Source organism: Centropristis striata, chromosome 11 (genome assembly GCF_030273125.1).
Source record: "Centropristis striata isolate RG_2023a ecotype Rhode Island chromosome 11, C.striata_1.0, whole genome shotgun sequence".
NCBI classification, from domain to species: Eukaryota; Metazoa; Chordata; class Actinopteri; order Perciformes; family Serranidae; genus Centropristis; species Centropristis striata.
This window is the reverse complement of record NC_081527.1, coordinates 25,088,520-25,112,251: the sequence shown is the minus strand read 5'-3', so window position 1 is coordinate 25,112,251 and position 23,732 is coordinate 25,088,520. Positions and strand designations below refer to the sequence as shown.

Sequence of the window (23,732 nt, the reverse complement as noted above, 5' to 3'; positions counted from 1 at the left end):
GACAAAAAAAAAACAAAAAAAGACACTAAATTAGTTTAAAAAAAAGACACAAAATGACAGACAAAAACTAAATTACTTTAAAAAAGACACAAAATGACCAAAGAAAGACACAAAATTACTGAAAAAAAAAGACACAAAATGACAGAAAAAAACTAAATTAATAAAAAAAAGACACAAAATTACCAAAAAAAGATACAAAATGTCAGAAAAAAACTAAATTACTTTAAAAAAGACACCAAAAACATATCGTCACGAGGGCCGCAATTGGCCTGCGGCCGCGAATTTGAGACCCATTATCTAGAGAGTCTTTCTCTATTATTTTTCATTAGAAAGTATTAACAACCAGGGAATGTCACAATTTACTGTTTTAATAAGGCTCAGTGGTGAATCTAGACATTATTTACTGGTAATTGGTCTTTAAAGAGAAATCTGTCTAAATGTATGACTGTTTCTTTCCTCTTCTCTTCTGTGTAGGAGGAGCACACTCTCTGCTCTCTGTCAGGTAGTGCAGTCACTCCAGAAAGCCAGCTGGAGGAGTCAACATCTCCTGCAGACACCACTGAAGATGATCCTCTTCCTATGAGGCCGTGGGGAAGAAGCCAGTCACTGCCTGCCTACGCTGACCTAATAATGGTAAATCACAGACGGAGAAAATGAGAGACGAAAAGGCCAAACAAACACACACAGAGACAGAGAGAGGAAGGTGAAGGGAGCGAGGCACTTTTGACTTTAAACATTTAAACATTATTTACACGATATTATCATTTTCATACACTGCAAAAAAGGTGTCTAAAAACAAGAAAAAAACACTAAATCTGAGGGAAATTATCTTAAAACAACTCTCAAAACAAGACACATGATTTAACACTTCTAAATCTAAAGTTTTTTTATCTTGGTAAGAAACAAATCATTGTCAGGTCACTCTGCTCGGGCCAGATCATCGCTGCTTGCAGCTTTAATTTATCTTGTTATAAGAGTTAATTTCTTATTTTAAGCGTACAACATGCTTATTTCTAGATTGACTTAACAATCTTAATTTAAGAAATCTTTTCAAGTGAAATTATCTGTCCATGCAGCAAGATCATTTCCCTCAGATTAAGTGTTTTTATCTTGTTTTTGGACATACCTTTTGCAGTGTACAAACTGTCAAGCGAAGAAATTCTCAGGCATGATAGAATAATTTACACAAAAAAAACCCTGTTCGCTTCTTGCAAGTTTATGTTGAATAATTTGATTCAGTCTTAGATTTTTGCATTTTCTTTTATGTGAATGAACAATCTTTATAAATTGTTTCATGTGACAACTCACTAACTATCTTGTCCTCTCTCTCTGTGTCTGGGGTTCTACCAGAGGGCCAGTGGTTCATCTTTCTGCAATAATCTTGCAGATACCAGAGAAGAGGCAGACGACAGTGGGACCAGCTCACCAAAGGTAGCTTTATTACCTCTCATCGTGCACAATAAGAATTATGTAATGCTTTCAACAGTGTTAAGAGAACAATGAACTGAAACTGGAGTGTTTGACAATATAGTCTGGGCTTGTTTTCAGAATGAAATAATGTATTTATTAAGGTGAAATAAAGTCACTACAGAGCAATTGAAGACAAGTACAGGGGTACGTAAACACCCATAAGAAATAATATAAAATATAAAAACAAACGACCAAAAACAAAATCAGCACAACAAATGAAGAATAAAATAGAAGTTTAAACTAGTGGATAAGCAAGGTCAGCAAAACTGCGTATGCAACATATTGAGGACCGTAACCATTTTTAACTCTATTGATTCTTGGGCTATTTTGTCCATTTTTTAATCCTTTTCATTATGCCACTTAAAAAATGTTTAAATGCTATGTTGGTCTATTTTTTTCAGCACAACCTCACCTATATGACCTGATAATTGTTTTTTCCTACTGACTTACTGGATCAACAGTTTGAACCCAAAAGAAACAAAGAAAAAACAACATAAAATGTGATTTTGAATCAGGTTTTTTTTTTACTTCCAAAACACTATCATGCTCAATGAAGAATTTGAAATGTTGCAAATATAGGCTAACATATAAGAGGGTTACATCCAGTTCTATCATTTTATACTAAATATATGTGAGCTTGTCTCCAGTTTTACTTGGTATATCATCATCAAACTGAAACTGGCCTCATGGAGTTTACAGCCAGAACTTTAGAGGTAAATTTACAGTAGGGCTCCACGCTGCTTTGTTTTCTAGTCTGGATGTCATGAAGAAGTCTGGATTTGGAGCTTTTGGTGACTCCAGAGGGTTAACCAAGAGAAGAAGTGAGGACTAATGTATCCTCACTTCACTGTTGGAGAGTTAAGGTTAAGGTTGTTTTAAGGTTACATTTGGCTATAGTAGAAGATTCCCATCCAAAGTGCAGAACCTTCAGACCCTTTATCAACCACTCTTGTGCCAGAGCTTCTTTTATCTACGGCATCTCAGGCTCATGATGGCTGCTTTACTTATCCAACGCAGAGACTGTATAAACATATTGGATATAGTCACTATGACATCATCCATTGTTTTTTAGGGTTGCTGTGAAGCTTCAAGTTTGGCTTTTTTTGCCATCGCCATCTTGGTTTATGACTGTCACAATATTGTTTTTTTCTGTACATGTATACGTTTTGAAAATCTTTTTTTTTTTTTTTTTTTTAAATCTTATGCTTACCTATCAAAATTATTTTTATTGGATTTTCCTTGGATGCATAATTATATCAGCTGTCAGAGCACACATCAGTTTATCCAATACACCCATAGACTAGGCAAGTACAAAATAAATGAAAACACCAAAGTTATAGTAAAAAAAATACAAAAACAAAACAAATAGAAAAAACAAAAACAAATAAATGAATGAAAAAAAAAATAAAATAAAAATAAATAAAATAATAAAAAAATAGAAAAATAAGTAAATACATAATAATAATAATAGTAAAAATTGAATAAGGTAAGACACAAACAGACAGAAAGGGACAACATAAGAGGGAAGGGAGGGGTTGGGATGAGGGAGGGGCTCAGGGGGTTAAGGTCCAGTTGCGCATAGAGTCAGTCGTCCTCGACCAGAAATAATGGATCTGATCTGGATATGTTTTGAAAATCTCACCACATTTTAATTGATCTGTCAAGGCTCCTGGTGTGTCTGAGTGAACAGTGGCTGGCTAAACTGTCTTCAGCAGGCTGGCACAAGCAGAAATTTACTGAAATTACTGATGTACTTAATATTTAAGAATGTTTGTATATATTGATTGATTGATTTTATTTTTCTGCCCACTGCTTGTCAGGAGAATCTGCGTGCAGTGAAACAACACATGTAAAAATAGACGCCTGTGTGATCAGCTGTCTATGCAAAAAAAAAGCTTCATTTAACCCAACAAAAATAGACTTGACGCAATCTCAGTGAGGATTGACACATTATGAAATCATATTTGATCCATGAGATAAGCTGGTGACAGACATAAGAAATGCTTCGAAAAACCCTTCCAGTGGGGTTTTGAATGAGATGTTTTTATGTTTTATTTTTTAATGGGATGTATCGAACACTTAACATTTTTTAGAAATACAATTTTTCAGTTAACTTTGAAAACACAACATTCAATGTTCTGAAATGAAAAACCACATTGTTTACTAAATGAACATCACGTTGTATTGAAGAAGACTTTAAACTAACAATTGAAAAACCATACAGGAATTATGAGAATGCTTTGTGTGCTAATAGATCAAGTGAGAGGTAGGCTCATATAGACTAACATACAACTTGACTTCTTTTTGTGACAGGTGTGGTTAACCCTTCCTTGCCATGTAAGCTTGCTCATGCATCAGTTTGCAGTGTTGGTAATAGAGTTACACAGCAAAATCGGTGTGTTAAATGTAACACTTTTTCAGAGTTTATATAGTTCTCACGGATTCCGAGTTACAATTACACTTTGAAAAGTGTTATTATTTTAACTCTTTAATAGTGTTAAATTTAAAGTGTATGACACCACATACGTGCAATTTTAACTCCAAATCGTGTTATTCCTTTTCACTTTGAGTGTTTATTTTTAACATACATCGTGTTATTTAATGACACATTAAAGTGTATTTTTAACACTAAAATCGTGTTTTAATCCCCTTCACTGTGAGTGTTAATTGTTAACATACATTGTGTTACTTTGACACATTAAAGTGTATTTTTAACCCTAAAATCATGTTATTTCCTTTCACTAATGTGAAAATTTACATTCATTGTTTTGTTTTACGATACATTAAAAGTGCATTCTGTCTTTAGCCGAACATACAAGTCTCAAGATCTGAAAATCAACTTTAAAACAACTCCAAAATCATCAAATTATTAACACTGAAAAAAAACAACACTACATATTTTGCTGTGTAGGTGTACAAGCTTAAACCAGGTTGATTTTATACCAGTCAGCTGAACCGGCATTTTTCATTAACAAAGTAAAAAAAACCACACATCAGCAACCTGTTGTCAAGTTGGATTTAGCACCATCATGCTGTCATACCAGAGCTTTCATACATAGACTATTTTCCTATTTAACTATTGTATTTGGCAACATATATTAGCATTGTTTGTTTTTTCTGTTTTTTTTATCCGTCTGGGTAATGCCATTGAAAGCCAGGAAGGAGATCAGTCGAGGTGGGAGGGTGGAAGATACACATGGAGCATGTTGTGTTTTTTTTTACTACAAAGTTCACGTTTCTTTCAAGACGAGATGCTGCAGAAAAGTCAAACTTCACCCATCTGCAAACATTTTGGAGGAAGGATAAGCCTGACTCTCTTCTTTTTCTTCTGTTTATTGATGGTTGGCATACCAGCATAGAGGTTCAGTATCACCACCAATTGGACTGAAGTTGCTACTCTTTAATTCCAACAGCTGCTGAGTCAAGTGTAACAACTTGTGGTAAATCCCATTTACTGGTCCTGTCATCTGTGATGGCACCCCAGTTACTTTTTCTGCCATGATCTCAGAACTTGCAGTATAGTGACCACCTGCTGTGTTGCTCTCTTTGTTATTTAGGGCCATGGGGCAATAGCACCGAGCACTGGCCCCTACAGCAATAGCCCCTAGAATTGTTATACTGTGGATTTTTTCTTCTTCCTCTTCCGGACGCAATTTCGTCCCACTACTAGTCAAGACAAATTACATATCAAAACAAGCGGTTTGATCGGGATCAGTGTGCTATTACTTTTCCCTATGGAATATAATTTTTTGTGACTTAAGTCGCGAAAAACTGCGCAAAATTTTGCATTGAAGTGAATGGGACGGCTGAAAAAAAATGAGCGAAAGAGAACAATAAAAACGCAGGAAGATTTCTGTAGAAAAGCATATTTAACAGTTATTCAGATCCCTGTTGCAAAGCTATTTCTTCATTTTTCTTCACAAAAAACATATGTAGCTGTTCAGGAAGAACTCAGGACTCTCAAAGTGAAGTCTGATCAATGATAATCCTGTAGTCCTACACAGTCTGACTTCTCTCGGTGCCGTTTTGTGGAATCCTCCAGTAACACACATTGTTCATAAGTATGTGAACAATTCCATTCACAAAGCAGCCAGGTGTCTATGCAAACGTGTGGTTTAAAAGCAAGTATATCTCTGGCCAAATAAAGCTCTCCAACATGCAGTGGTCACCCTTTGTATAACTTGTCCTTCTTGGTTTGGGATTTAAACACTGTGTTGTCATGTTTCACAGATGGATAGATCTGACATAGAGGATGACCCAGAGGAGGGGGAAATCAACGATGAAGTGGAAAAACAGAGAGAGAAGGAAGAGTCCACTGTAAACCCAAACCCTGTCAGCCAACTGGACTTCTACCAAGCCGACCCCTTTGCACACTGTCAGAGTGAGCGTATGTATCAGCCTAAGCCCGTCAGATTGAAAATACCTTTCACTGAATGACTTGGTAACAAAATTAAGTTTAAGATTGGACTAAGACTGTGTCTTACAGCTGCAGTAACTTATTGAACAAGTAGTAGACCAGACATAACAGACCAGACATAAGACAAATGTATTTGGTCAAACAAGATAAAGATGCAGGTCTTAAGGTGGGGACATACATTAGGACTGTTGAGCTAATTGTAAATAGGGTTTAGGCCTGATGATTGATGGGACCAAGTTGGTCTGCTCCAGTGTTGGTCAGTTGGTGCTGACAATTGTGTTAAGCAGCTGGGTTAGTTTGGGCCCCAAAGCAGAAAACTGGACAGCGGAAAGTGCAAAAAAGGTTTTATTAACAAAGTCATAAAAAATAAGTTAAAAAAAAGTTACAACAAGGGCAGTGGAGGCAGGAGGCCTGCTGACAATGACGCGTACTACTCAACAGATGGAAGCTTGTAGTTTTGTAGTTTTCTTATGGATCCAACATGGCTGCAGCAGATGCAAAACTCTCTTTCGATCTAGCTGATGGCGTTTTAAATAGTTTAGAGCGAAAGTTTATTTTAAAAGAAGAACTTGTCTATTGCCCATAAAATCAGTGGATGTGTGTGGCTGAATGGCATGAGGCATAAAAATAAATAATCTTGCAGAAAGCGAGAACTGGAGAAGCAAAGCAGCAAGCAACACTCTCTCACAGACACACACACACACACACACACACCAACACTGCCCGTAGACTGTGAGCAGCCAGAGTCAGAACATGCTGCAGAAAAACGTTGCAGAAGCAGAATTGAGCATTTTAGTCTCAAAGTAGAGATGAGCTAGTCTGGCTATGTAAACATCAATTTCTGTCGCTCTACATACGTCACCTGGTATAACTGATACGATTGGCTAAGAGCTACCTACAGACACTTACATTCTAAGTGCCCAATAAACGGCTCTGGAGGATCGTAAACCACGCCTCCTCTACGGAAAAATGAATGGCTGGTAACCAGACTAATCTCATTTGTGATTAGTCTGCCGTTAGCCAGGCTACACTGGAACAGGAATGTCACTGAATTAAAAATTGGCACTGTAGTGGAGTTGAAACCAAAGCTTGTGAGGTTATGTGAGGTTCATGAGCTGATTGAGACCCACTGTGACCAATGTGCAGCCAGCCATGCCTTCCTGGCACAGCAGAATTATCTGGCCAAATATTAGCCTCACAGAGACTGAGAGATTCCAACAGACCTTGTCCTCTCGGGGAGTGTGTGACAGGACAGCCGGGCTGGGGCTTGAATGGGAGAACAGGCCAGCTGGACAGCCGGGGCTTGGACTGGAAGGCTGGCTCTTGGGGCTGAAGTCTTCAGCCTAGAGAGGGGAATGGGGATGTGATCTATGCAGGCGCCGAGCCACCCTGATGGTGAGGTTGTGGAGAGTGTCCGTAATCCACTGAAAGACAGTCTCATGCTGACCCGAAAGGGTTTCTTGTGAGGACCAAACCTGCTAAGAACCCTGTGAGGTCCATAGAGGCCAGATTATTCTGTTGTGTGCCCCGATGACATTTGGACCACAAAGCAGAGACAATAACAAAGATGAATATCTAACAAACTATTTATTTAACACGGTCAGAAAACATATGAGGCAGCAGGGTTTCTGGCAAATAACACAGAGAAGGAGCACATGGGAGGACTTTGGCATGGAACAAACACACCGGGCTGGCTGGTCAGCCAGGCGTACAGGCAACTAGGAAACATTAGAGAAAACACAAAACTGTCCAAGAAAACATTGGGAATACTCAAGGGGATAAACACTGAGAAAAGGACTGAAGAGACTGATCAGCTCTACGGAACGAGACAGAATTATCTGGCACTGGAGTAGGGTGACTTTAAAGGGAGGTTGGTTACTGATCTCATGCAGGTCTCAACAGCCTGCCAGAGGAGAAGCCAGCCATGCCCCCTGCCGTACACTGCAGGAAAAGGAGAACACTGCAGGGAGTGGGAGCAGAGTCAGCAAACGAAACACAACATCCAACAGTCCTCCACAGACAGAACAAAACCAAACATTCAACCGAAACCTCACAAATTGGTTGATCAAATCATACAGTGGGTTATATGTGAAGCTTATAAGATGAAATCTTCAGATCCCAATTGCTGCCAGTCGTTCTCAGAAAGATGCTTGTGAATGACAAATGTAGCGACCTAGCATGACTCAGAAAGCACTGAACCCAAAAGCACGAATCAGTGTCCAAAAACAAAGTTTATTTAAAGCAGCAAAAAGACTTAGGCAGCAAACAAAAACGCTAACTAAACTGAAAGAGAGGCCAAAAAATCCTCTAGCAGAAGTCACAGGCAGAGCAAAAAATTGACAAGACACCAGAGCAGAGCCCTGTACACGAAGCGAGCTCAACATACCCAGGATATCTTCTCGTTTTCTTGCTTCACTAAGCCTAACAACCGCAGTCACGGGTAAGTGGTATCACAAAGGTGGTTATCAACTTTCGGAGTTACCCAGGCTTTCCTCTTCAGGCTCTGTGCGCGTTCACATAATGGGGTGTTGGGAGCATCATTTGACTCAACTACTTGAAAAAAATCAATCGATTTCCGCCCACTTCTATGAAGAACATGAATTATTATTACAGCTAAAAGCAATACGGTTGCTCTCAATAAGGCACATGATTAATTTTGGCAGAAAATAACAAGTGTGAATTCAAAAATTAATATATTTATTTCACCACTCCATGCGCTCTCAGTGACTACTGTTGATTTCTAACCTGACAGCTGCACTCACTATTACACTGAAAACTGACTTTTAAAGACTACAATCATGAAGTGGAAATTATATTTTATTTAAGCTCATATTTTTGTTGTTTTGAATAAAAAGGCCTTCTTTCTTTTGAATGTAGCATGTGGTCTGACCAACCTCAGGGGCGTGTCTAGGATTTTCTTCTTGGGGGGGCACGCTCGGGGCACAGACTGTGGAAGGGTAGCACACTGAAATTACATTTTAAATGTCCCACATTCTTAAACATAATAAACAGTAGGCTGAGGTATGTATAGAACTATTTTATTCACCCAAATAATGCACAGAACAGTGTCGCCTCCAGCATTTAGAAATTGTATCTAACTGAGTAAAATGTTTTGTTTGTTTGAATGAGTTGATCTTTGCTCCTGAAGACTATATTGGTGTATAACCTGGTAGTAATAGTATACGTTTTAAGATAAAAGCTTGTGTTTCATAGGTATCTAAGCCTCTTTATTACCTTAATGAGACAAAAACAACCAGTTGAGTTTAGTTATGAGCAACTTTATTGCCACTCTAACATTACTTATAACAGTTAGAGACAGTTTGTGTACATTATTACTAAACAGGATTATAACAGCTGAATGCGCCTGTTTTAGTGTTGATGGGCAAAGTGGTCAACATATGCAAAGCGATAGCTAGAGTCACGATTTTGTGACCTCAATAAATGGACAAAAAAAAAGATTTGTATTTGAGTACCCCTGCTATATTGTACCTGCAGTTATGTTACACACAGTAACTCTACAGTAACTGCACGGATCCGTTTGGTGACATAATGTAACGTTACGACCCAACACGTTGACATTCATATCTTATTCTCCCCACTGAGAATCTGTGTTTCTCATATAAATATTCTTCGGGGTTTCTAACGGGTTTTATCTGCCTCGAAAAACTCTTGTCCTTCGCAGAGACATTCGCTCTATCCGCAACAAGGTCCACAGGATCTTCCCAAAAGGGTGTGCCATTTTCCAAGAGAACTGATAGTCAGCGAAATTGTTAGTCAGCGGTGCTTTTATAGATACTTATCTCTTATCTGTAACATAACCTGCTCCCGACCAGGTTGACTTCTCAGCATGAGTTGCTATGGTGATATTGCCAGATTAAAAAATAACCCGCAAATCCAGCTTCGTATTAGAGGGCTCAGGGCATGTGGCATGACGATCTGACAGAGGGTGAATGAGAATGGGTAGTATTTAATGGGATACTAAATGGGAAGTTGATGAGGATAATAAGGGCCAGGTGTGGAAGTAGGCAGGACAGATGAGGGTGGCAAGATCTGCAATGACAGGAAAGATAAACAAAAACAGTCCCTAAACAGGTGATCCCATGACACAACAGGTGACCAAGGGCGACATAGCAACAAATTTACCTTTATGGACCAAAAAAACAGCAGTGGAAGGGTCCTCTCTCTCTGTTGCAGGACGGAGAGTTACAAAAGATCCTTCTCTCCTACAGCCACCAGGCTGTCTCATTGTAACAGAGATTCTACCAGACTAACTCGATTTCCCCTTGGGGATAAATAAAGTAATTTTGATTTTATTTTATTTCATTTTGGATACAGCTGTACCTGAAATTAGCTTTGTTTTACCAAGTTCACTCACCTCCAATTCCCCAGTGTAATTGCACCTTTGATGTAACAGCTGCTGGTTGCCATCCAGCATTAGAATTCCAGTAGTTACTGGTTACTGGCTCTGAGATGTCCATGGTATTTTTACTCAGTCATAAGGTTTATGCTCCTTACTGACTATCATTTTTGCAAGATGGTAATACATTCTTTACATGTTTTTGCCAAGTATAAACCTATAAAGTTTTATGTAATTATTTTCAAATTTCTCTCTCACTTGATTTGTAGATGATCTCTTCAATGAAGACCTGTTCCCTAAAACTGACTCATCTGGTAAGTTATAATAATCTCAGAAACTTTGAGAGCAGTTTAGGTCCATGTTGTTGGTGGAGATCAGGTATATGAAAGGACAAGGTCTTACTTACCATGTATGCAGTGTAACAATGTCGTCTGAAACTCTCTGAATGCAACCATTATTATATTTTGTAAGATTTGATGTTTGATTTAGCACCACAAGTCTTGTTTAAACTAACTGAAGAAATGGCATGTACGTTCATTTCCACATAAGTACTGAACTTAAGTACATTATTGAAATACTTGTTCTATAATTGTGTATTTCCATTTTATAATTACTGTGTACTTCTAAATTAATGCAATTCAGAAGGAACTTGTTAAAATACTTGCTCAACATAAGATCATTATCTACAATATATCAAAAAAACACTTTTCCAAAAAAAATCCAAAATGAATTATGATATACTACAAGTACAATTTGCCCCTAATACTTTGTTTTTGATTTAATTTACTTAAGTATGATTTTAAATGCAGGACTTTTACTCATAACTTTTTTTTTATTTAGATATTTTTGCTTGTTACTTATGGAGTCTATTTACTATCTTTATTCAAGAGCAGGATTTTCAGTTTGAGAGTAGGATTACTTGATTTTGCATTCAGATTCTTTTACTGCTCTCTCACAAACCTTTTCTCTTGCACTCAAAATGTCTACTCACACTTAGATTTTCTCTCCTTGAGCTTAAAAATCTGTGTTTGCACTTGAAACTTGCTGTTTACACAAATTTTGTATTAACTCTCACTCTTCTCCTTGGATTCAAACAGCTTGTGTGTGCACTTAAAATAGTTTGTTTGTATCGACTGTTATTTTATCCCAAAGGTACTTAATTAATGTGCGGAAAACTCAAGAAAGCCCTTTATGGCAGAATTGAACGAACCAGGTGAATGCACAAGTATGTGCCTGCACAGGACTCTCTGTAAAAAGAAGTGACCTGCAAGAGGGCAGCTCCACTGTGATTGGTTAGTCCCATACAGAGCACTCAATGAGCTCTGAATGTTGGTAGTGTTGTTATGCTCAAGTTCCAAGTGTGCACACTGTGGTCAACAAGAACACGAGTTTTGAGAGCGTACACAAACTGTTTGAATCCAAGGAGAAGAGTTCAAGTGAGAGTGAAGACATTGGGCCTCATTCATGAAACGTGAGCAGAACGAATTTGTGTGTAAACCGTTCGCAGACGGAAATTTACGTGCATCTCCGCATTCATCAATATTTTAGTAGCTCCGATCTTTTCGTAGCTACTAACAAAATCTACACATGCTGCTGACCACACGTAGTGCTTGTGTAAATTTAAAAACGCATATAAATAATGCTCGTCACTGTTGGAAATTACAATTTTAATTCATAATGCGTTCTGTTATGTACACAATACGCAGATGCCTTTGAAACATGTGATATAAACATGGCAAACGATTAAAAATATGACATATTTAGTTAAATTAGTTGGCAATTGGCGGGATTAAGATTCAGATTAAACTCATAATTGTGAATTATCTATGTAAATTGACGCATCCTGCCTGCAGTTCTCAGAGGTATCATTAAATTAATGCCAGAGTATATCCAATTTCCATACGGCGCACAACGGCAGACAGAAGTAATGCAGGGGTTCAGTGCAGTTGCAAACATGCCAGGTGTTATCGGTGCCATAGACTGCACACACGTACGCATCAAGGCTCCATCCGGTGATGCATTTGCTTACATTAACCGGAAAAACTTTCATTCCGTGAATGTGCAACTGATCTGTGACGCAAAGTGTGTGTTGTTAAACGTTGTGGCACGGTGGCCCGGTGGGACGCATGACGCATTCATCCTGCGTAATTGCGCAGTTGGCACGCGTTTGGAGGATGGAGCTGTGAGAGACGGCTGGCTCATTGGTAAGAATATAGCCTGCATAATCACATGTGTGTGTGTTATATATGGACTTACCTTTCTATATCCATAGGGGTTAGGGGTTACCCACTGACGCCGTGGCTTATGACCCCACTGGCCAGCCCGCAGACACCACAGGAGCATACAATGAGGCGCACGCGGCTACTCGGGCCGTTGTAGAGCGCACCAACGGGGTATTTGGACTCTGAGCGTCCTCCTCCTGTGGCAGATGTACTTTTTTTGTGTGCGCTAATGCGTTTCTTTGCGTCAAGTTTAATGTCAAACCATTTACGTTTAACCTCGGACGTAGTTCTTTGCACTACAGAAACCACATTTACTGCGTCCGTCACCTCCCTCCACGCTTTCGCTTTGCCTGTCCCTGTCACACCACTACTAACAGATGAAAATAAAAATTTTTTTTTGGACTCCACTTCTCCCAAAATAACTTCAATCTCCGCTTCGGAAAAATTCTTTTTTCTTTCTCGTTCTTTTTTTCTTTGTGCCATGACTGACAGGTCGACAGGATGCCTCTACACACCTCCTTATATGGTGGTCATTAGCAATTCATGGGCGGGGTTCATGCTAATTGCTGATTATCGGGAGCGCGCTGCCACCTTACGATGGATTGGCATTCATGATCATACACACGTGTTTACGATCAGATCTGAGTTTCCCGCGGCGTTCATGAATCCGGAGTAGGTTTTTAGTAGCGTAGGCTTTTATGTGCAAATCTACGCACAAATCTACTAACGTTTCATGAATGAGGCCCATTGTGTGTAAGTTCTGAGTCCATCCATCAATCCATCCATTTTCCTCCGCGTATCCGGGGCCAGGTCGCGGAGGCAGCAGGCTAAGCAGGGCATTCCAGACATCACTCTCCTCAGCCACAACATCCAGCTCCTCCTGGGGGACCCCGAGGCGTTCCCAGGCCAGGAGAGAGATATAATCCCTCCACTGTGTTCTGGGTCTTCCCCGGGGCCTCCCACCAGTTGGACATGATCGGAACACCTTGAACGTGAGACGTCCTTACCAGATGCCCAGACCACCTCAGCTGGCTCCTTTCGACGCAAAGGAGCAGCGGCTCTACTCCGAGCTCCCTCCGGATGTCTGAGCTCCTCCCCCTATCTCTAAGGCTGAGCCCAGCCACCCTACGGAGGAAATTCATTTCAGCCGCTTGTATCCGCAATCTCATTCTTTCGGTCACTACCCAGAGCTGGCCATAGGTGAGGGTTGGAACGTAGATGGACTGGTAAATCGAGAGCTTTGCATTCTGGCTCAGCTCCTTCTCCACCATGATGGTCCAGTACAACGCCCACATCACTGCTGATTCTGTACCAAACCGCCTGTCCGTCTCACGCTCCGTTCTACCCTCACTCATGAACAAGACCCTGAGATTCTTGGACTCCTTCACTTGAGGAAGTACCTCTCTCCCCACCCAGAGGGGGCAGTCCACTGTTTTCTGTCAGAGAACCATGGCCTCAGACTTGGAGGTGCTGACTCTCATCCCTACCGAATCGCACTCGGCTGCAAACCGCCCCAATGAGTGCTGGAGGTCCCGGAATGATGAAGCCAAAGAACCACATCATCTGCAAAAAGCAGAGATGGAATTCTAAAGTCACCAAACCAGAGCCCTTCCTCCCCCTGGCTGTGCTTTGAGATCTTGAACAGAATCAGAGACAAAAGGCAACCCTGGCGGAGGCTAACACCCACTGGGAACGTGTTTGACGTTGTGCCAAGTATACGGACACAGCTCTAACTTTGGTTATATAGGGACCGGATAGCTCGTTGCAAGGGTAAAGAGCTGGTCCGATGTTCCAAGGCCAGGGCAAAAGCCACGTAGTTCCTCCTGAATCTGAGGTTCCAGCACTGTGGAGTAGACTTTCCCGGGGAGGCTGAGCAGTGTGATTCCATGGTAATTGGAACACATCCTGCGGTCCCCGTTTTTAAAAATGGGAACCACCACCCAGTCCTCCATGAGACACTGAAGAGGCGTGTCAACCATGACAGCCCAACCGTGTCCATAGCCTTCAGCATCTCAGGGTGAATCTCATCCGAGCCTGGTGCCTTGCCGTTGGGCAGCTTTTTAACTACCTCGGGAAATACTGCCAGGGAAACTGATGAGTCTCCTCCACAGAAGATGTGGTGGCTGGATTAAGGAGTTCCTCAAAGTGCTCTTTCCACCGTCTGACGACATCCACAGGTCGGCTTGGGCTTGGGCCAAGCCCTGCTTTCCCTTCCTGAGTCGCCCGACTGTTTTCCAGAAGCTCTTTGAGGCTGACCACAAGTGCTCCTCCATAGCCTCCCCGAAGTCCTCCCATTCCTGAGTTTTTGCTTCCGCGACTGCCGGAGCTGCAGCCCTTCCGGCCGAACGATACCTGTCTGCTGCTTCCGGAGCTTTCTTCATGTGTCAGCTTCATAAGGGCGCTTGAAGTTTGAGTGCAAACACACATTTTTGAGCTTAGAGACATTTTGAGTGCAAGGGAAGCTGTTTGAGAGAGAGCAGTAAAACAATCTGAACGCAAAATCAAGTAATCCTACTCTCAAACTGAAAATCCTGCGCTTGAATAAAGAGAAGAATAAAGATAGTAAATAACCTGCATAGTTACTATTCTGACCTAAATACTACCACTGCTTACAACTCTTACTAATCTGTTGTCAGGAAATTATAGTGTCATGGCATCTGATTTCAGCTTTTCCTTGTTCTTTTGAATAAAATTAAAATTAGGATAGATGTCACATTTTAACTGAAGTTTTTGCTGAATACCCTATTTGCCAGGTGGATTCGCTTCAGATCCCTTCAAAGGTAGCGACCCCTTTGCAGCAGATATGTTATTTTCAGAGGTGAACGTCAGCACTAATGGGGGGGCCGAAAATGTTGTTGATGAGGGGGACACAAGTCTGTCCTGTGCTGAAAACAAAGCCTCAACAGGAACTCAGTGCTTCGAGTCTGAATTCCCAGATGAAGACAGCGACATAGAGATTAGCTACAGCCGAGAGGATCTGGACGCCATTGCTGTTTTGGATGATTCTCGTGGATTTAAACCCATTCAGAGCTCATCAGAGGAGTTGGGGCCAGAGCCCATCCAGGGCTGGAGGTCCCAGGGTCAGTATTCTATAGAATCGGACCCTAATGGGTATGAGTTGGACCTTGGAGCTGTCTCCCCTCCTTCTGACATAGAAGAAAAGAGTTTGGGGTCTCTGGCTGAAGAGGTTACCACCGAGGCAACAGCAGGACTGGAACAAGGTGATTTATACTGATATACACACGTTTTTTATGTTACAGTCATTTTTATTACTACTTTTTACTGTTCCTCTGAATGTGTGAACTGATGTTGCAACCTATGTTTCATGCTTTCCTAATGTTTCCAAATATGTTTTTAAGGGTAATTTTTCAGCACTCAATGGATTGTTATAACAGTGCCAATTAGGGCGCAGTAATCAGTGTTGATCCATGATGGTGATGAGGGTTCAGTAATGACTGAACTCGTGAAATAAGAAGTACGGCTCGCACCAGGCCTACATTGCAACACAGGCCACAAACTCACAGATAACATTGTTAAATCAGAATCCTTAGAACACTTACAGTGGATTGGGCATTTAAAACCTCCCCTAAAGGATTTTAGTAAGGTAATATTAAAACACATGTTGTGACCTGCAGGCTGATAGAGTCTTTAAACCTCTCCCCAGTGATAGAACACAGCTTTTATCATTCAGAATGCTAAATAAACAACCGATGAACAAATTGGAATATGCCTCACTCTCACCATTTTCCCTGTGAGAGTAACAGCCTCTGTCCTTTGACCCTCACAGTGGACAATGAAAAAATAAGAAACATCAGGGAGAGCAACAGAGGAGGGATCCCCCTCGCAGCACGGACAGACAGAGTAGATGTGAGAGGGGAGAGTGAGGGTGGATAAAGTGGAGGGGTAATTAGAATCACAAAACAGCGGTAGTAACAGTAAAAATGTGTAGTCTAAAAATAACAGCAAAAGTGTCTGTAGCACTAGCAATAATAAGAAATACCGATGAGAAAATAGTCATGGATGTCTAGCTGGACCGCAGAGTAAGCCACGATTCATGGTGATGATAGAAATAGTGGTTGTCTAGCAGGAGCATAGTAGCAGATGAGGTCGAAGCCCAAGCTCATGAACCAGTGGGAATGCAATGTGTACCAAGCTTAACCACAGCTCAACGTCCCATGATTTATGCAAACTTGCCAAGCGTGAAGGCACAGGAATGCCTAAGGACTCCAGGGAGGGTTTTGGTAGTTGGTAGGTGTATAGTTATAGGCTAGACCAAAACAGGTCAGCCATATAAGTGAGCAGGATGCTCCTATTACAATATATTATGTCCACTGTATGTAGGATTTAAAATAGTAAGATTTTGGTCATCATAGTGTCAATTGAATTTTAAAAAACAACATTTTATTGCTTTTTAGCCTCCCTAAAAGTCTTGTCCCTGATAATTTTAGCCTTGACCCCTATTTGTTTTCTTCTTCTAGGTCTGAGTTCTGGTTCAGCTCAGGCTGATCCTGAGCTCAGTGAACAAGACATGGAGGAACCAGATTGGACAGGCGACATAAAGCAAACTCTGTCCTCCTATGTTGCCTCCAGTGAGGTAGCAGAATGGGTTGGCAACATCAAAGACATACCCCAAAACTCTGCAACTCCCCAAAACTCACTAGACTCACAAAATCTCTTCATTCAGCCCGACTCAGATGACAACAGAGAGCTTAGCTTTGAGTTGAGCTATGAACCAACCAGTCAGTCTTCCTTTGACCCATATGGCTTTAAACTCAGTCCAGAACATTCTAGTCACACCCTCTTAGACCCTGATGAAGCTGAACTTAGCCCCGAACCCACTGATAATGACTTAACCTTTGACCCTGAGCCCTCATCTTCGCAACCAGACGAACTGAATATTGATGGCTATGGGTTTGACATCACTTCCTCCCAAATGGAACAGGACACCGATCCTTATGGATTCAAGCTCAGCCCTGAGGATGAGAACCAAGAGGTACTGGACCTCTGTGCTCATGATAACCAGGAGGCAATGGACCTTTGCACATATGACAACAACGACCAAGTAGAACCCCCTAACTATAGCAACCAGGAAGTACTAGAACCTCATGCCCATGAAAACCAAGAAGTGCTTGAACATTGTCGCCACAATAACCAGGAACTGCTGGACATGTGTAACAATGGAAACCAAGAAGTGCTGGAACCTTCTAGGCTTGACAACACAGGATTAGTTAGCAACGAAAACCAGGAATTCCTGGATCTCTGTAGTCATGATAACCAGGAGGTGGTAGAACCCTATCGCAATATCACCAATGAGGAACTACTTGAACCTTGTAACTATGATAACCAAGAAGTGCTGGAACCTTGTAGCCATGGCAATCGGGAACTGCTGGATTTCTCCCGTCCTGAAAATCAGGAAGTGCTGGATTTAGATAGTCAGGGGAACCAAGACTTACTGGATTTTGGTAGCAAAGAAAATCAGGAAGTGGTGGATTTAATTAGCCATGGCAACCAGGACTTACTGGATATCAGTAGCAAAGAAAACCAGGAAGTGCTAGTTTCAGGTAGCCATGGCGACCAGGAACTCCTGGATCTCGGTAGCAATGAAAATCAGGAACTGGTAGACTTTGGTAGCCATGACAACCAGGAGGTGCTGGACTTGTTGAGTAAGGATGTTTTCCCTGAAGCGAACAATAACCAATGCATTGTGGAACCAGAGCATGATGCCAGTCCCACCAATAACAGCTCAGACAGTGATGTGGCATCAGAAGACCTGCTGGGACTTGAACTCAGTAACACCAGAATCTGCACTACCAACAAATCAAGCACCAGTACTGCCGACACCCTCAGCATGGCCGTTAGCAACATATCTCCCAACCAGAGCATTGCATCATCCAATCCCTGCACCAGTCGCAACATGTTAGAAGGTGATCTGGGTTCAGTGTTTGGGGCTGGAGGATACATCGGTTGTCCGGATGTTGCTGATGACCTTGAGCCTCTGGGGAGACAGGCAACTCCAGTGGCAGAGCCAGTGCGCCCGGTCAGACCAGTAAGGCCTCCACGGCCCTCGCTCATGGTGAGTTGAAAACCACACAGATGCAATTTACTTACGGTAATCTTCTAAGTTTATCAGTCTGTGCAGTTCCCATCCAAGCGGGAGTACACCAGACTCAACACTCATTCAATCACCTGAACTGTCTTCAGTTAGTTAATGTGTTTTATCAGGTGTGGTCTTGCCTGGTTAGAACAAAAACTACTTGGATCAGTTTGACATCCCTGCTTTGTCTATTCTGATTGGATCGGACTGTGTGTGTTCACTTTCAGTGGATCCACATCTCTTTTATTTCTTCATTTTTATCTGCTGGTTTTGGGTACATCCTTCATGAATTTAGTTGTTAATGTTAATGGCTTACAGTGAGGACTGGAGTTGGATAATACACAAAGTTGTCTCTGGCAAGTTTGACCAGTGATGACATATTTAGCCGTATTTGATCATTCCAGCAATGTCCATTAAGGTGGTGTCCAACCAATTATGTGGGTCTATAGATAATTAGTGGACATTCTGGAGAAGACCTGTTCTGATTAGGAGTCCTAAACCTTAACAAGTGTATAAATGATCCAAAACCATGACAACCCAGAGTAGACCATGCGCTTCCATTTGAGCAGTTGACGTACCCAACTGTCTGCCCCCCCCCCCCACACACCCCTACCCCACCTTAATGATTTAAATCAAAAGTAAACAGAAGAGGACTTATATAGAAAATCTAATGAAAAAAATTAAGTCATCACCCAATAGTTTAACAAAATAGGAGATTTAAATGTTTACTCTTAAACATCTAAACTATCTCATCTAAAGCCATACTAGTAAAACATTTAATATCTTAGCACATTGATTTGTTTTGTCTGACTAAAATCTGGATATAGAATAATGTTAGTATAAGTAAATCAACACCTCCGAGTCATATTAATCGAAGGAGGGAAAAGGGGGAGTTGCAGCCATATTTGACTCAAGCTTATAAATCAGCCCTAAAGCTTAACAAAATTATAACTCGTTTGAAAGCATGATTGTGAGTCTTTCACACAGAGCCTGGGAAACACGACAGCCCGTTGTATTTGTTACAGTGTGCTGAGCTCTAGGTCCATGAATTTTTCATCTGACCATTGTAGGCAATTTAATATACATGGCAACATTGACAATAGAAGCATTCGTATGACCTTTATCTCACTATTAGATAAGATTGGCTTCAGTCAGAATGTACATAAACACACTCAGGGGCCAACTCACAAAAGGATTGTGCGGCTTTTGCGGCCACTAAACATGAACAAAATAGGCAAAAGCAAACCGAGTTCCTGACCAATAGTCAGGTCTGACTCTGGAGATTGTAATAATCATTCGAGAACTGCTTTTGTGCCTTGTGCGTGCATTAGGGGTGTGACGAGATCTTGCGAGATTAAAGTCGACAATATTTCTCGTCGCATTAAAAATCAGTCTCGCAAGATTTGTGAGTTATCAAACTATTTGTGACCTGTGGGGTCAGTAAAATGAAAAGAAGAAGAGGAGGAGAAGGAGGGGAAGCAGCAAGCAGCCAGAATGATGTCACAGAGGCTTGTTAAGAAGAGTAAGAACGAATCGAAGCAGCACAGTCCTCCTGCAGCAGTCTCTCCCAGCTGCAGAGCCGGAGTCTGCAAATTGCTAACAGGCTAACAGTTAGCTCTGTAGCAGTACAGTGTGTATGTGCTGCTGCTGCAGGAGGTGTTCACTTAGCGATCTCTGTTTGTTTACAACAAGCACCGGACACTCTGTGCACAATTAGCGATGCTGGTTAATTAAAGATCGCTATGTTAATGATAATTAGCCATGCTGCTTTGTTTTGATCAGCTGTTGATGTTGTGCAGTTAGCGACGGTTGCGTCTCCCGTGTTTAATCCGTCGTGTATGTGATCACGGATCACGGTTGAAACTGTTGCTAAGCGATTACCAAAAACGTAACCTCCGGGGTCTCATTAATCCCTCTGGGGGATTTTATTTTTTTATTTATCTTATTTTAACTTTTATAAATTTTAGTTTTAGTTTCAATTTGTGGAAGAAGAAGTATATTAAAAGCCCATGCCTACATCATGCATGTAAAGAGTTATAATAAAACATTTCAAAATGCATGTGCAACTCGGTTAAATAAAAGTCTGTTGGTCCAGTCATATCTATTGTCATTGTAGTTTTCTGAAAATCTCGTCTCGTCTCGTTCTCGTGAGCCGAGAGTATCGTCACACCCCTAGCGCACATATTTGCTGTTAAATGAGCAGAGTCTGATCTACTAAAAAAAACAGCACAAACCCGGTCCAAGTGTCAGACTGGGATTATTCAGGGCTTCACCCCACACAACCCACGCATGGCATCATTAGAACAGAATCTTTTGTGTAGCAGAACCTGGAGAAGGAGCAGATAGTGATCACAAGTGATGTTGAAATCAGGATGATGAGTTCACCCCTGTGTTAAAATAGAGACTCATTTGTCCTGACATATTTTATATCAGCAAAAAGCTCAACACATTTATCTCTCAAAAATAATGCCATGAATTAATTGTTTTCATTTAGCTTTTAATCATATTCATTATCATTCTGTCTGTTTTCTTTTCTGTATTTTAGGCCAAGGAGAAGGCTCAGTCCCAGACTCAGGGCATTGACCTGAAGTGATCTCTCACCAACCAACACTAATGTGGGTGTTACCATGTCAGCAGCGTTTCCATGACCACAGCAGCAACATAAGAGATGAAGTGGATGAGGAGAGAAGTAAGAGCACTGACAATATGGATACAAATGGGGAGTGAATGATTAAATAGATAGAGGGAGAGATCATTCTGCTGCTATTTAATGCAATAATTATAGTTTCAGATGTTTTAATGTTTTCAAGGAACAAATTAATGACATAATGGAAATATGAAGTAGGGAAGATGTAAAAAAAATACAGGTAGCATGGGACTAACTGACTAAAATGTAATAATTACCAAAAAGAAACTTGATTGTCTCGTGGCTTCGGTCTTGAGTGATTTGGGTTGGAAACAACAAGTGGCACAAGTCAAGACATCAGACAATTCTATCAGATATAAATACAATATGTTCAGACTCTTGTGCAATGCCCTCTACCCTAAAACAGATCTTCTTATGACATGAAGAGTGGCACTTCACAAGGCCTGGAAGCTCAGTAAAAAAAAATCTCTCCTTTTTGATTTGAGCTTAGTGTTGAAGCATGTGTAAGTGGAATTTGTGTGACTTCGTCACACAGATAAAATGTATATAAATGATATACTCAGCTATTGTGGTTTCCAGAATATCTAGTCAATTAGTAGTTTTAGGTCTAAATCAGATGAGAGCCGTATAAAGAGTTTGGTTGGGTTGTACAGTGAGTGCATATCTATACCGTCACCATGTTAACATGCCCAGTGTTTTCAGTCATCGGTTACTAAAGAAACCCTAAAGAGTTAAAGAGTACTTTAACAGCAAGCGGAGAAGAGTTTTTCACTGCCATCTCTGGCCCAGAGTTCCATCCTGTCCACCTCCCAGTATGTGGTCAGAAGTGTGCTTTGTTGCACTGGTTTCCATACCCAACAAGGATGCCAAGGCATCCTGGAGTACACCTGCACATCACTGCCGACAGGTGAGAAGTTAAACCACTGGAAGTTAGCAAAAACAAAGACGTTCAGGGAGTGTTAAATTACTCTCATGGGCCGTCTGTGAAAACCTCTACACTGAATTTCACTACATCAGTGTCCCAGTTCCATATTATAAACTATTGCTACAAAGTAAAAAACTATGCACTAATGTTGACTGTGCACTATTATGGTAGTAACTATAAAAAAACTTAGATTTTCCTAAATGTTTGGTACTAACACAAATGATAGGTGTAAAAGTGAAAGACTACTGCCAATTCCAATAAGAAAAAAACAGCATGCAGAGAATAAAACATTTTTAGTTGATTATTTCTGAGCAGCCACTGGAGTCTTCACACCACTGTTTGCATTTCTCTTTGCATTTTCAACCTTGCTAAGAGTGAGAACACTAACAGCAAAAGAAGAATTAGTGATAACTAGTGCTGGCTTATTTAGCTTATTGTCTATATAGGTACATGGCAGCCAATCAGCACCAAAAGAAAGACAGAAATGTCACATATATTTGTTGGACGGTAAAAAACAGTGTTTCTTTTACAGTTTGTTCACCAAAGAGAATTTACTTTTAAATTGTAAAATGTTTACACTACTGAATATTTTTATTTAATTTATGCGTTATAGATATATATTATGTAATTATAATAATGTATATTATTATGTGTGTATATATATATATATATATATATATATATATATATATATATATATATATATATATATATTATATATATGTATATATTATGGGATATAGATCATTTTTATGCTCACAAATATCACAAATCCAGTATCAGTTGGGCTATATACTAATTGTCATAGTATACAGTTTTGAGGACAGAATAAATCTATTTATCTCACAGTATTCACTAATTGGAATGACACTTTCCATGAAACTTTACAAACAACGTTTTCACACTTTTTTTCTGGGGTGTTTTGGAGCTTTTACACTGTCCTGTTTCAGTTGTGAGGAGCTCATTCATTTAAGTAGTTTACATCAACAGCACACAGAAGATTCAGTAAATATACTTTGAGCATGTTTGCAGTGATGAAGTGTGAATGTACCGCACATACATGCTTGGAGTGGCTATGAAGTATGGAACTGGGACACTGCTAGAATCAGAGTCACCAGGTAGTAGCAACGTCTATTGCTTTACAGCACAAAAAAGTCAGACGGCACTGTTCCCTCAGCAGAAAGCTTTCCAAGTTCTATACAAGAAGGTGCTTATAGAAAGGTCTAATAGGCCACAGATAAAATCACTGAAACATGTTTACCCTCATCGAATCAGACACCAGAGATGGGGAGTAAGGACAGGTAAAATAGGCTTTATGGCATGGCTCCAGCTTGTTTCGGCCTATGAAAGCTTCAGTGGTCAGTGTATTTGTCCAGATATGGAGATATGGCTCTGGGTGAGGAGAGCAGTTAGTCCTACTGGTTGAATGGAGTCTGATTAAACTGCATGAAGTACATTTTCCATCATCCTTTTGTTAAACCTGCAATAAGTGTTTGAGGTTTTTTGCCACGTGTGGGCAGCAGAAACAAGTTGTGAACATCGCATTAGCATATCATCACCTTTTCAGTTGATATGGTGAACTTGTTCGTAAACAGTAGCT

At 40.6% G+C, this 23,732-nt stretch overlaps 1 protein-coding gene across 3 annotated transcripts in view; it reads left to right on the top strand.

Annotated features, from left to right (window-relative positions):
• LOC131979864 (uncharacterized) overlaps nucleotides 1–22,803 on the top strand; it is a 36,267-nt gene extending 13,464 nt beyond the window's left edge. For 2 of the 3 annotated variants that reach the window (XM_059343927.1, XM_059343925.1), the window contains 7 exons: nucleotides 475–633; nucleotides 1,351–1,431; nucleotides 5,701–5,857; nucleotides 10,514–10,558; nucleotides 15,220–15,687; nucleotides 16,945–18,539; nucleotides 21,106–22,803. In XM_059343927.1, coding sequence (XP_059199910.1) covers nucleotides 475–633; nucleotides 1,351–1,431; nucleotides 5,701–5,857; nucleotides 10,514–10,558; nucleotides 15,220–15,687; nucleotides 16,945–18,539; nucleotides 21,106–21,153 — 2,553 coding nt within the window. In that variant the 3' untranslated portion in view covers nucleotides 21,154–22,803. The remainder of the gene's footprint in view (nucleotides 1–474; nucleotides 634–1,350; nucleotides 1,432–5,700; nucleotides 5,858–10,513; nucleotides 10,559–15,219; nucleotides 15,688–16,944; nucleotides 18,540–21,105) is intronic. The other variant, XM_059343926.1, reaches the window with a different exon arrangement.
• Nucleotides 22,804–23,732: the final 929 nt, after the last annotated feature.